General features: G+C 44.0%; 2 protein-coding genes across 2 annotated transcripts; both read left to right on the forward strand.

Moving 5' to 3' along the window:
• Positions 1 to 4345: 4345 nt before the first annotated feature.
• Positions 4346 to 5955, forward strand: LOC117145459. Its single transcript, XM_033311130.1, has one exon. The coding sequence runs from the start codon at positions 4532 to 4534 to the stop codon at positions 4781 to 4783; it is 252 nt and encodes an 83-aa protein (XP_033167021.1). The 5' UTR covers positions 4346 to 4531; the 3' UTR covers positions 4784 to 5955.
• A 2770-nt stretch (positions 5956 to 8725) lies between these two features.
• On the forward strand, positions 8726 to 11094 carry LOC117145458. Its single transcript, XM_033311129.1, has 3 exons — positions 8726 to 9037; positions 10531 to 10839; positions 10906 to 11094. Exons 2-3 carry the CDS (start codon positions 10545 to 10547, stop codon positions 11034 to 11036), a joined length of 426 nt encoding a protein of 141 aa, XP_033167020.1. The 5' UTR covers positions 8726 to 9037; positions 10531 to 10544; the 3' UTR covers positions 11037 to 11094.
• The last annotated feature ends 2231 nt before the right edge of the window (positions 11095 to 13325 follow it).

The following is a 13325-nucleotide window of genomic DNA, read 5'->3' on the forward strand; positions in this document are numbered from 1 at the left end:
GAATCCGCATCCGCTGGCGCTCGGCCTCTTATATGAGCGCTTTGCGCGCCCTTATCAACGAGCCACCCACACGACAGCCGCAAGAGGTGACGACAATGTGTGGTGGGTTCTGTGCGCGATTTCACCACGAATGTGGGGTGGCTGGGTGGGTCGTATTGCGGGCCCGTATGCGCCAAGGATGTAACAAGTGTCCGTGGCCAGGCGGCTTTTCCGGAAAAGCCAAGAAGACACATTCCTCGAGGAGATGGTGAAACCAAAGCCGAGTTTCTCGTAAGGTGAGGAAAAATGCAGCTGAAGGATGCGACTCTGCACGTAGTGTGTATGCTAAGCAACGGTGCGTATGATGAATGCGCTGTTGAGGTTCATTAGGAGGTCGCTGCGACCGACACCCACGGCATAACATCCAACTATTTCTCATTTCAATGGAAAATTGCCAGCTGACTGGGCGCGCATTACTCAAATGCAGGACACTCGCCTTCGGCCCTTCTTTGTGGGGCATCCTCATAGCCAGCTGACAACTCGAATGACATGCAACCCCGGCTTTATACTCGATAAACCCCCTGCTTCTGCGGCTGTAACATTTCAAAAGCGAAAAGTCGAGGAATTTTATGCGGAATGCCAGCGTATATTTTTCACAACGCCACTTTCCGGCCGGAAGGCATAACATTTAACATTTGTCCCGTCTTGATGTCACATTTGTCCTGCTCTCGAGTCCACTTGCTTTGCGGATTACACAAATTTCTGGCTTGGAACGATTCGATGCGCTTTGTCGATTTCAATGGGAATGTATGTGTGTACTTTCTTTTAGAATAAGGACAGAAATCAAACCCAAGAAGAAATTTTTAAATTTAAAAATGACTAAAGTCATCTTACTGGACATTTTACTCACTAATACATTTCAGTTCCTATTTTTCTTACTTTTCAGGCTATTTTGACCATATTTCCGATCAATCCGCTTTCAATGCATTCCAGCCAATTACCCAGACGGAGGCGGAGAAGGAGCTGCGAAATAGCCATTACCCAAGGAATTCCCGCTGAGACGGTGCTCAGTTGTAAATAGTTTAATTACGAATAAAAGCAAAAATCGCTGGCTAATTGGAAAATATTGAGTAAATAAGCACCACCCACCCATCCGCCTTCCGAATATGGCTTAAAATGTCCTGGGCACACGGGTCGTATACGCAATGCTAAAAGCACAGCAGGGGACTCACCGAAATTGCATTGAGATTTGTGGCGCAATTACAATTTGTCCTAGAAATTGATACGTTTTTATGGCTTTCTGCGAAAAATGGCGGCTAATTGTGCTCATGACGTCAGTCGTCATTAGTGTGGCATTAAGTTCGTGGAAAGCCATTGGCATCGCAGCGATACCATGGCCAACGAATGCAGCTGCAACCTGGGGACGTCATGGTAAATGGCTATATTCATACTCACCACGGGCATTCGATCGTAAATCAGGCTGATAAGAGGCCCTAATGACATGACTCGTAACACCAAAACATGCCCAAAGCGTGCCCAGGCCAATCTCGATGGTCTGACACTGGCGCGTCAACGCACCGGAACAGGTTAATAAATTTCCCAGCGGTCTAATCACAGGCCAAGCAGCTCATTTGGATATTCGGCATCTGGCATCTGGAATCTGCACATATGGCCACAAGGAGGATATGGATAGGTGACTCGGTGCGATTCGTTTCGATTTTGGTCGGCTGTGCCACCAAGACAAGTTCAGCTATAAATCATCATCGCGGTAGGCAAAATAAGGCAAAACAAAGACACCAAACTAAACATGCAGTTGGCCGGACCGAAATAAAAAGAAAAATAATAAATAAAAACGAGGCACCCAACCAGTTTAGCCCACACCTACTCCACACACACAGAGGCACCCTGACTTCCCACCGAAAAAATGCATAGGCGAAAACATTTTTGTAGTTGTTAGAGCGACGAAAAAAAAAAAAAAAAAAACCATATACATATAACCAAAACAACAATAAAAAATGGAAAATCACGATTCTTATGCAGGTTTTCGGAGATTTTTCCCACCAACAAGTTTTCGTTTGGGATTTTTTCATCTCTTTTAATTGATTCTGCGCATGAGAAAAACGCAGTGCAATGTGCACTTGAGATCCAGATGAACTTATGTGGCGTCAGATATCAGCAACTTGGCCAACAACAATGGCAGCGGCAAGTGGAAGCCACTAACTGGCAGCATAAATATGCATTTATAATTAGAAGTTGGCCACAGGGCGAATTTGCTCAGAGGAGCAGAGACGAAAGCTGAGAAGATTTACAACCAAGACCCGCGGCTGTCTTTTGGCCAGAATCGAATCTGTGGGGGGATGTGTGAGTGGGTGGCATGCACAGGGCCAAAATAGCATCTATATGAAATACCAATGGGATAGAGGTAATGGGATGACAATAAGTTTAAATCATCTTAGCTTTGGAAAATACATGTTTGTTTATTAAAGGAACAAAGTTATCTGACATAGACTTCTTACAGATACTCTTAACTTACTTGATGGATAAGAACAAAGATTTAGTCTTAAATTAAAGAACATTGTGGAGAAGTATTGTCGGATATTTTTAGGCACTTCTGGTTAGCACTATTATTTGAGCCACAACTGTTAGCACTTGCCTTTCACAAACACACGTATGTATGCGCATATGGTAACTCACATATACATACATAAATATGCAAGTGCGCCGGGAAGAGTCGTAAAATCGGCAAAGAATGTTGATCGCTCTTCTGGCGCAGCTTCTGCTCTCTCCTGCGGTCTCTTTCGCTCTCGCTGCGATGACACACTTTTCGACATATTTAAGTAGGTGAGCAAACGATCACCTGCGCTTGTGTGCGTGCGTGTGTGCCAGTGTTTGTTTGTTTGCTGGCACTTCAAGCACAAACATACGTTCTCCATTCTACGCTTCGCTGCATTGAAATTTCTTTTTTCGCTTTCTTTTCGATCGGATAGTGCCCCCTCTCTTTCTCTTTTCTTCTGTAAGCGTTTGTTCTGTACTCTTACTCGCTCTCTCTCTCTGTCTGTCGCTCTGTTGACGTCAGCAGCGACTGCGGTGCTATATGTTATATGGGTCACCGTGACTTTTTGGTTCTTGGAGAAAACTGGTAGTACGAGTCTTCTGCTTCTTCTTGTGCTTGTTCTTCTTCTTCTCCCGGCCGAGGAAAGTGACGATCGATCGAAAGCGAATGCGTTTGGGTTTGCTTGTCTCACCTTTGCTCGTTTTCTTCGCTCTCTCGTATCCAGTTGGAAATTCTTTTCGGTTCTTTTGGGGTCAGGTTCAGGCTGTTAGAAAGGCATTTCCTCATTGGTCTTTAGTACGTATGATTAGTCACTCAATTCAATTATGTAAAAGCATAGCCAAAAAAAGCTAAACAAACAAACAAACTACAATATAAAGCCTGCTGCGAAAGGTGAATGAAACTTAATGAATGCCAGCAACAACAATAAACAGGTGAGTCGCTGCATTGCTTAGTGATTTTCACTTGCTGCCGCTGCTGACGTTTGTTGTTGTTTTTGTTGTTATTGTTGTTGCGAGCGTGCCTGTGGAATTCGCAAATTGTTATGAGTAAAACTACAACAAAAACAAACCTCCACCGAAAGAGAAATAAGACAAAAATAAAGAAATACATACAAAGACGACGTAAAGATTACACAAGCGCAGCGTCGTCAATTTGAGAGCGGGTGAGAGGGGGCTGTGTGGGGGATGGTTGATGGGGAGAGTGAAGGGGCATTAGAAACAACACAACAACACTCCTCGCTGCAATCAAGAAAGCTCTCCCAAAAGCAGCGACTGCGACTGCGGCACAGGCAGAAGCAGAAGCAGCGGCTGCACAGAGAGAGCCACGATCAGCTGCAGACGATACACTGGGAAAAACTATAGCAATCTGAACTTTTATAATTAATAGTAAATATAGAGGACTTTATCTTTAGCTCCATTGGGAAAGTATGATGGCCCTAGCTCAGAAATCCAGAAATCCAGCTATAGGACGCCAAAAGGTATGCTTTATAAACTCAAACATATTCAAAATTCCTTAAAGTACATCAGTACATTTTACATATATATTTGGAAGCTTCAATGGATCCTGTTACTAATAATCCACACACATATGCTGGACTTTTATCTTTTTTTCGGTGTAGAGAAATTTATCATTTCACTGCAGCACAGCCGCTGCAACAGCGACGTCGACAGCAAGCTCTCGCTGTTTCAACATCTGCTGATCGCAGTGCTCTCTTGTTTTGACAGCTCTCTCTCTGCTCATCGCTGCCGGCGTCGACGCTGGCACCGCTGCTGCTGCCTCTGCCGAGCGAGGCCTGGCCACAAAAACAACACCACAGCTTTTCGAAATTAGTTCTAGTGAGTCTGTGAAAGTGTGAGCGACTGCGAGGCGCGATCAATTGGCAAACAACCGCAAGCGGATCAACTGCTCCACACGCCACGCCACGCCGAAAATCGCCCAATAAATATATATAAAAGCGGACTAGCCACCAACAACAAAAATATCCACATCACGTGCAACATGTCGCATCAGTGCAGCTGCGGTCGCGACCTCAACAACAACTACGTCTCGTACACGAACGCCTACGCCAATGCGAATGCATCTCTGGACCGCGAGGCGGCCACCAGCGGCAAGTCCGGCGGTCCGCCCCGCGCCCAGCTGACGGCCAAGGTGATGTTCGGCACGGTGGGCGCCATCAAGGAGCTGCGCGACAAGGAGCAGCAACAGCAGCAGCAGCGGCAGGCGGCACGAGCGGGCGAGAGGCGCAACTGAGAGGCAGCGCGAGGACGGGGGCAGGGCGGGACGGGGCGGGACGAACGGTCGCTGGAGCGGTCGAGTGCTGTGCTGTGGGTTGTCGGCGGGGGATCTCTGGCTGATCGGAGGAAGGATAACACGGAGATTTGGATTTGGATATGACACAAAGAGTTCGCGCCACTTCAAGGATCAAAGAATTCGAGTTCAGTGTGATCGCAATAAATTCGCGTAGTTCCCAAGATTCCAATGGGTAATCCAACTAGTTCGATTCGTATGACCCGAATGGGTGATCCCCGGATCACGTTAGAGGCTTCAAAGTGTTGGCAGGGGACAGGGCAATCTGTGTTTACGACATTCCTTCTCAACAATTACTATCCAAAAAAACAGAAAACAACAAAAAAAGTAAAAACCAGTACATCACATATTTATACACACAATTTTTTTTTGTCTGCCACACTATCTCTAACTCTCTCCATCTCCTGTAAGCTTCAGCAGAACTCAATGAATCAATGTAAATTGTTTATTGCATATACATATTTATAAACATACACACACAACATAGTGCAATACTTTAGCTATACACGAAACACAAAAAACACACGCCTAGCTGTAAGTTTGTTTTATTTTGTAAGTGCACACGCATACACACTCACTCATCTTACAATGTTGTTTAAATTTGTTTTGTTGTTCACGAGCCCCGCGATTTTTGGGCTGCGAGCGAGTAGTCTGGATGCTTGCAGATAACTCCAGGTGCCTCCAGGTGCAGCTCAAAACGCAGGGCACGTAGCCCACACACTACACACACCCCCACACCATGTAAACCATATAAACATAACTATGCCTATGCGTAATCTTTAATCTTTAATACCATCTATACTATTGTTACTACTCTAATAATCATATTGTATGTGCCGCACGAGGAGAGGCAACTCAAAAGTGTGCCCCCAAATGGGTGGATGGTGTTTGCTCAAGTGATTCGTACTAAAATGGCAGCGGAATGCGATTAATCGCAGAGTGAAGCGCTGTAAGTGGCGAATGTTTCGAAAGAGAGAATTTAGTTTAGAGAGCGGAGCATCTACAATATATTTATTATACCTATGAAATAATATTAAACTGTATGTCTACTTGTACATCTATTTATAGAGCTAATCCCAACAAAGGCGAATAAAAATCGAACTTTTAATAAAAACAGAAAATGGAAGAAACTTTTCGACTGCCGCGATTTCAATTACCCCGACAATGGACTGTAGATTGTCGAGTGGGGCGGGTTTTTGGGGGCAAACCCTTTTCTTCTGTCGGTCGTCTGCGTGTGAAAGTAAGAAATAAGAGGGGCAGCAAAAAAAATACACAACATTCAAATAAATTATAAATTACAATGGGTAGCGAGGGGGAAACGTAAAATATGCGAAACGAAAGCGAACTCTACGGCCAGAAGGCAGCGCCAAAGGCAACCTCGTGTATTATTTTATTATTCCAGCGATTCTTTTCGTATTCTGCCGCCGTCTCGCACTCTTTATCGCCCTCTCTTCTAATTACGAAGCACTCCGGGTCCGCCTGTCACTGTGTGCGTGAGCGGACCACACACTCACACTTCCACTCACACACATACTCGCACTGGCACTCGCCGCTTCTTACGCTCGTAACAGTGACCCAGTCTCGAGCTTGTGGCTCCCAAAGAGCCGCTGCTGTCGTCATCGCCGCTGGGACAGCAGTTCCATTCCGATTCCACTTAACGCCCACGCCGCCCCCTCACCACGCCTCCCCCTTTGGGCTCAAAGTCAGAGCTTTTGGGGTTTTTTATGCATACACTTTCGCAGGGTGCTAGACAGTTCCAAACCTTGAAAGCCTATACATATTTACAGGCTATTATAAAACTTTATTGTTTTTCCGAGAATTTTGATATTTGATTGCCAATCTATAATATAATAGTTTGATTTGCGGTATCTGATAAGGAATATATATTTTATTATACATTCTTGTATTCCAAACCCATTTTAAATCCATCGAAATTATGTTTTCTTCTCTATAAGAGAAAAATTAAAAATGTCATTAAAATATGTACTAAAAAAAAGGTATCTGTCATTCGGCTTTTTGTACTCCCTCTCTAGTTTCCATTCTTATCCCCCATTTTGGAGGGCGCTCACAGTTCAATTGAATCCAATTGACCAAGTGCGTGGCTCTTGTCAAGCAAATACATTTGCTTACGTATACTTAATTTACGTGGCGTATACGTAATGCAACGCCCACCAATGCACCGCTCCATGTGGATGTGGATTACTAGCCAGTCGGATTGGGAATGGGTAATAGGGAATGCTAATTGAGCCCATTTAGAGTGCTCTCCTCTGCATTATATTTTACCTTTGACTCTGTCTACGGGCAAATTGCTGCAGCTGCGGCGCAGTTGATGATCCAACTCTACGGTTTAGCCCGATTCTCAGCCGATTTCATCACCGATTTCGATCTGATAACATTACGTGTAAGTGCAGCTAAAAGCACTCGGGAAGCGGCGAGAATCCGGGCATTAGTCAAAAGTGTGGGGGAATTTTAAGCTCGTGAGTAAGCGGTTTGAAATCTCGGGATCTTGGTAGTTCAATAGTATTACAAACAATTTGGAATTACTGTATGTTCTTTGCTATAACTATCAGTAATAAATTGTTGGCTGGTTTTAGGAAAACATATATTATTTGAAGTACTCATTGTTTTTGAATTTTCTTTCCGGGAAGTACATATAAGAATTGAAGATGCGTGTTTACTTCTATGCCCACGCAAATGGAAATTCCCTCTAATTTGAGTTACGTCCGCATACGAGCTCGAAAATATTGAAAACATCTGAGTGTGCTCAAGAATTTGAAATATTTGTGAAGGAAAGGAAAGGAAAAGGAATTTACTAGATCTTAACATAGAGCTTTGCTATCATACCTAGTTCATTGCTATTTATGCCATACATCACCCAGATCCCCTAGTGCACTCGACTCCCGACGACCAACGATGTCAAAACTCTTTGCCAGCGGCACTATTTCCATACCCACTTCTATTTTAAGACATTTTGCATTGCTGATGTCATTTGTTTTCTATGCATATTCTGCGTTTATTTTCGCTGGGTTCCGTTCGGTCCAGTCCATAGGTATAAGTATAGTTTGCTCGATTTCCATCTTGGGGCCGGCAGCTATAGCTATAGCTATAGCAATTGTTATTGTTGTCACATGCTGGGGCTGATACATCACATCTTAATTCGCGAGGTGCAATTTTTACGGCTGACCCATGTGATCCCGACGTGGCTAAGAGTAAAAGCCACCTCTTGCCCGCCGGTAACAACATTTCTTTGTTGATTATTCTTTTTTTTTACTTCTCGAGTGTGCTTCGGCTTCCTGCTCTTTCGCTCTGCCTGACTTTTTCACTTTTTCTTGCATGCGCTTGTGGCAAGAACTTTCTCTTCTAATTGAAAGCAGTTCGATGGCGGCGGGCGATAAGCCGGCGGAGCGGTCCGTAAAAAGGGGCAGCGGTCCGCTGAGCAAAGCATCCAGCTGGGCGTCTTTTGATGAACCGGCTGGGATGGATGTGGAGCTGGTTGGACGGTTGGACGGTTGGTCGGGTGACCAGTGGATCCAGATGAATGGCGATCGGATCGCATAGTGAGACATTTCTTATATTTCTGCTTTAATGGGAACTTTATGCAGCCGCAAGGCATTTTATCTCTCTCGCTTCGATTTGAATACGGAAAGAGGCGACGGCGATAAGCGCCAGCAAGTTGAAAATAAATAATAAATATTTAAGAGTAGAAGCGGGGTGTTGAGGCTGGAAAAAAGCTGGAAAAAAAAACAGCTACTACTCGGGCGGGCAGTGAATGAAAGCCAGCGGAGAACTGGTCGCTAGCCTGGAAGACTCTTTTTTTCGAGTTGACGTTGGTGCTTTTTTATCTCAAAGTGGGTTTTTTTTCAGTTTTTTTTTTTCATTTTGGTGAAGCTGTGGCATGTCTCGGGCTTTGCGGCTCGGCATCTTTGCTTCTTTGGCTTCTAATGGCAGCCGTGAGGTGAGAATCGATTTAGTTCGGTTTACGACGATCCCAGATACAAACGCGAAAAAGTTTTCGTTTCGGTGTGTGTTGTGCGGCGGACTTGCGACTTCCTAGATCTTTGCCAGGAGTCGCCTCCAGGAAAATAAATCACAGATCAACTACCAAATCGTAGAACCAGCAGTGAAAGTTACCGGCTAATTGCGGCAGGTGTTAATCACGGCAATTACGAACTGCAAATTGCGCACACCGCACTTGGGGTAAATCAATTTCCGTTTTTGCGCAAAAGATCATCCAACAAATTGATTATTATTAATGGCCGGAGTGCCACAGTTGGCTAAGTGAGCGTTACAGCCAAGTTACCAGCCAAAGCCGGTGGTCTGTAAAATTTCACCAGGCCCGCGATTTCCTGGCGGCTATTATTATATTATATATTATATGTAGGTGGCTTTGGAGGCGCGGACCCTTGAACGAGGAAGAGAAAAACGGACTTATGCAAGCCCAAAGACTTCAGACTAATTGCATAATTTTTGGAAAATCAAATGCGGTGTTCATGTGCCAGTGCTTGGATATAAACTTTACAACAATATATGTAGATAGCATTAATCTAGCTTTATTATTGCAGATCTATGCACTTGTGGTGCCAAGTAGCTTAGAGTCTATTGGGCACCATCCCACTCCTTTGAATACTCCTCCATCTGCTCAGTACATTAAAAAACTGATTGGACAGTGCACAAATTGTTGGTAGTGAGCAGTTACTGGCCATAAAATACCTATTGCATATAGACCACTGGCAATCTTGACGCCTGTTATGCGGTCATTGAAGCATATAAAGTACTCCGCATTGCAGCCAAATAAGTAAAGTAATCAAATTAAACAAATAAATAACATAAATAGAGTTATTAACTTTTAATGCGTTATTTGGCAAAAATGAATGAGAATTTAAAGCTTTTCGTGGCCTTCGCTTATTTAAATACACAGCTGTTAAAAAATACTTATATTTGCTTCAAAATTTGGCACCACATAAAATAATTTTAAAACCCAATTAACTCAATCAACTGTCGACTGAAAAGCGTATTCAAATAAATACCATCTCGAAAGTCACTCGGCCAAAACAAAATGAAATAAACAAAACTGCACAAAAAGAGAACTGCAACAAAAAGCGCAGAAAAAAGAGAATAAAACGGTTAGGCGATAATAAGTTGCAGTTGAAGTGCATTTTTTATTATTGTAATTAGCTGTGGGCAGCTTAAAAAGTCGAAATTAAATAATAGCAAGCTTTTCGCTGTTATTTATTACTTTTTCGCTGTTATACTCGTTAGTTGTTGCCATTGCTTATGTAATCGCATCGCTGAAATCGAAAAAGATATTGATATTGATATTGGCGACCCAAAGCGACGTAACTTTATTGATAATTATGCTTAATTGACCCCTTATCGAGCTTAAGTATTTATTGTTGCAACCCTTTGCACTTGGGGCAGATATTACGATTTGCGGTTTTGGCATAATATTTATATTATTTATTTAACATAATATTTATGTGTTTGAAAAATATTTAAGAAGAATTCTACTCAGTGCCATCTAGTTAAATTTGAATATTTTGAAAAATGAAAATCCGTGGAGCCTACAATCTGACTGAAGAATACGTATGACTTATGTACCCCAAGCCCAATGACAACGGGCTGCTCCTCCTTGGAGATTCCTTGTGCCACCTCTTCTCCCACTGAACTTGACAGCGAATAAACCATTCCAGAAGTCGCCGCTGGAATGTTGCAGCCATCACTTCTGGTGGCGTTGCTGCTCCTGCTGGTGCACTTGGAGAATGCCAGCGGCAAGCCGCCCACCAAGGAGCTGCCTCGTCCGCTGATCCCGCTGCACGACCAGGACCAGGAGGAGGAGCTGCAGCCGGAACTGGAGGCGAAGGCGACATTCCTGAGCACGCGGAATGGACGCTCGCGACGTCCCACTTTGATGGATGTGGCCTTGCAGCAGAGTGTGCGACAGGGTCTCGATGCCATGACCGAGCTGTACGGTCGGATTCAGCCGGAGATGCTGCGCAATGGTGGGTACATCTTCTCCAGTGCCACTTTTGCCTAACCTTGAATCAACTCCTCGAATTCCCCGGAAGGCCAAACCCTGCAGGACAACCATCCGGCCGCGATGCTGTCCCGCTTCAATGCCCCCACCACGGACTCGGAACGACGGGAGATGGCCGCCTATGCCACCATCGCCGCAGCCAAGGCCTTCCGCAAAAAGTAAGTTCCACGTACTTGTGGTTGGGTGTGTATGTGGATGGATACGTGGATTGTGGCGGGTCATAAGTTCATCAGCCGCAAATATGTGGCTATGACATATGAAAAAAGTTATTGGCAAAGCCAATGCGCGTGATTAAAAACCAAAGTGGACTCGAGGGTGGGTCAAGTAGTTGGGGTCATTAAGGTCAACTTATTATACTCACCCTATGAATCTAAATAATGTAGTTCTTATGAAGTACAGTTTTTTATTTATGTTTGCTTTATTAGCTATATCATTTTCACAAGCCTTCTTATTAAAAATTTTAGCTTATAAACTTTATTTTTTTTAATATTTTATTATTTTAAAAGCCACTCCATACGAGGCGAAAAAACAATGAACTAGATTTCTTATTCTTTGAATATAGTTATCTGCAAATGTTATGTAGCGAATATTGATTGATTGCTGTGCAGAGTGATTCGTGGAAAAATGCTTAACCAACTTTTCTAACAAAAAAATCAAAGCACCCCTCGCCGCCCGATCGACCGCAATAAGTGGGCATGGCCACTCTCGAGTTTGTGACCCCGGGCAATCTAATGCAAAAATATCCACAACTTTGTGTGCAACAAAAAATGGTGGTGAAGACAAAAGGCAGAAAAGTAAGCAATATTTGTTGAGTTGAGGACCCCCGCCCGCCGCCCGAGTGCCCCTGCCTCACCCCCCCAAGTGCCCACAATTACCACCGGCAACTTTCTCGCTTGATTAACGAGTTCTACGGCATCCATGGCAGCAGCTCCACAGCCGGCAGAGCTAATGAGTCGGGGCTGGGGATCCGAATGGCCTGGAAGTTGGCTGAAGTGGAAGTGGACACCCCGATGCCGTCCAGTGCCCCCCTGCAAATACCGAATCGTAGCCAAAAACGATGGGAGTCCAACTGCGATTGCTCATGACTAAGAGTCAACTTTCACTTTGACATTGAAATGCCGCATAATTGGCAGACAAGAGCAAGACACCAAAGCCGAATCCAATTTTAATTCCGATCCAAAATCAAAATCCAATACCATATCGGTGCGTATTAAGTGCAGAGCAAGAAAACTCACTGCCCAAATTAACAGATTTATGTATTAAGCTTAAAGTATAAAAATCTCAATTATGTATAGATATTTAAAAAGTTATCAAAGGTAAACGAAACTATGATATCATTTCTAGCATACTTTTAGACACCTTTCTAAGTGATTGGAAAGGTATTGAGTTTTTTTGCGAATATTTAGCTGAGAATCCGATTTTTTCGCCTGTGTATTCATTTTTCGAATGCTGTTTTGGGATGGGTGAATGTAAATAAAGGCGGTCCGGGTTAAACGACCTCTTTTAGCCGGGCAGCGGAAATGGCAGACGCCAGCATCTCCGACTCCAGCTACATTTCCATTTCCATCTCCGTTTCCAACGACGATTGCTTGCAGTTTTTCCAGTTTTTCCGCTGGCAGCATTTTCACTTTTCACAATCCGTGAAAACCCATGCGATTTTCCGCACACACAGAAAAGCGCGTCGGGCCGAGAACTTTCACCTGGGGCAGCTGAAAAGGCAATTTACTCAGGTGATTTCGACTCAGGTGCAATGAGCTCTGACCGCGTCGAATGCAAAGCCGAATATGCCCGAAATCGCATTTATGTAATTGCAATCAATGGAGCGACAAGGCGACACGAGACGCCATCGTCTCCAGAAACAGACAATTGCCAGACAAAAGATGCTGATGACGATGTTGGCCATTAATGGAAAATGCCTTTTGCTCCACTCCGATGTCCACAATCAAATTACGAAATGGCCAACATGTTTGGTTCAATTAAATACCAACAAAAAACCGTCCATCGACCGACGACCGAAAATGATGATCGCTGCCGATGGGGCTCGTTAATGGTGCCAAAAGCAGCATTTAGCCAAATTAGAAGCCAAAGAAAGCGACAGCGTTAGAAAAATATCACACAGTGTGTGCATACATGGCGTATACACATAACCGCCTGGCACATCTGGCCAGCATCAGATTTGGCATTCGCAATTTGATTACATCAATACGACAATACTGATACAACAATACAAATAAGAAACAGGGAAAGGCAAAGCTTCAGCGGCTGCGACGTCGACTGAGGCAGCGGCGGTACAACTGATACTGCTGGCGATGAAAAGACAAAAAACAAAAAAACACAACGAAAACTGAAACACAAACAACAGGCGACTTTCGTTTTCTACCAGCCAATTCGGCCTCAAGCTTCCCGAAGATATACGAAAGTTTAAGTTTTGTATTGTGCTTTTTTACTGCT

The sequence above is a fragment of the Drosophila mauritiana genome, chromosome 3R (assembly GCF_004382145.1).
Source record: "Drosophila mauritiana strain mau12 chromosome 3R, ASM438214v1, whole genome shotgun sequence".
NCBI classification, from domain to species: Eukaryota; Metazoa; Arthropoda; class Insecta; order Diptera; family Drosophilidae; genus Drosophila; species Drosophila mauritiana.

Bases quoted from the DNA above. Each gene is read 5' to 3' on its own strand.
- LOC117145459 (XM_033311130.1), top strand. From the start codon at position 4,532: ATGTCGCATCAGTGCAGCTGCGGTCGCGACCTCAACAACAACTACGTC.
- LOC117145458 (XM_033311129.1), top strand. From the start codon at position 10,545: ATGTTGCAGCCATCACTTCTGGTGGCGTTGCTGCTCCTGCTGGTGCAC. The intron at 10,840-10,905 runs GTGGGTACATCT...ATTCCCCGGAAG, and splicing joins GCCGGAGATGCTGCGCAATG to GCCAAACCCTGCAGGACAAC.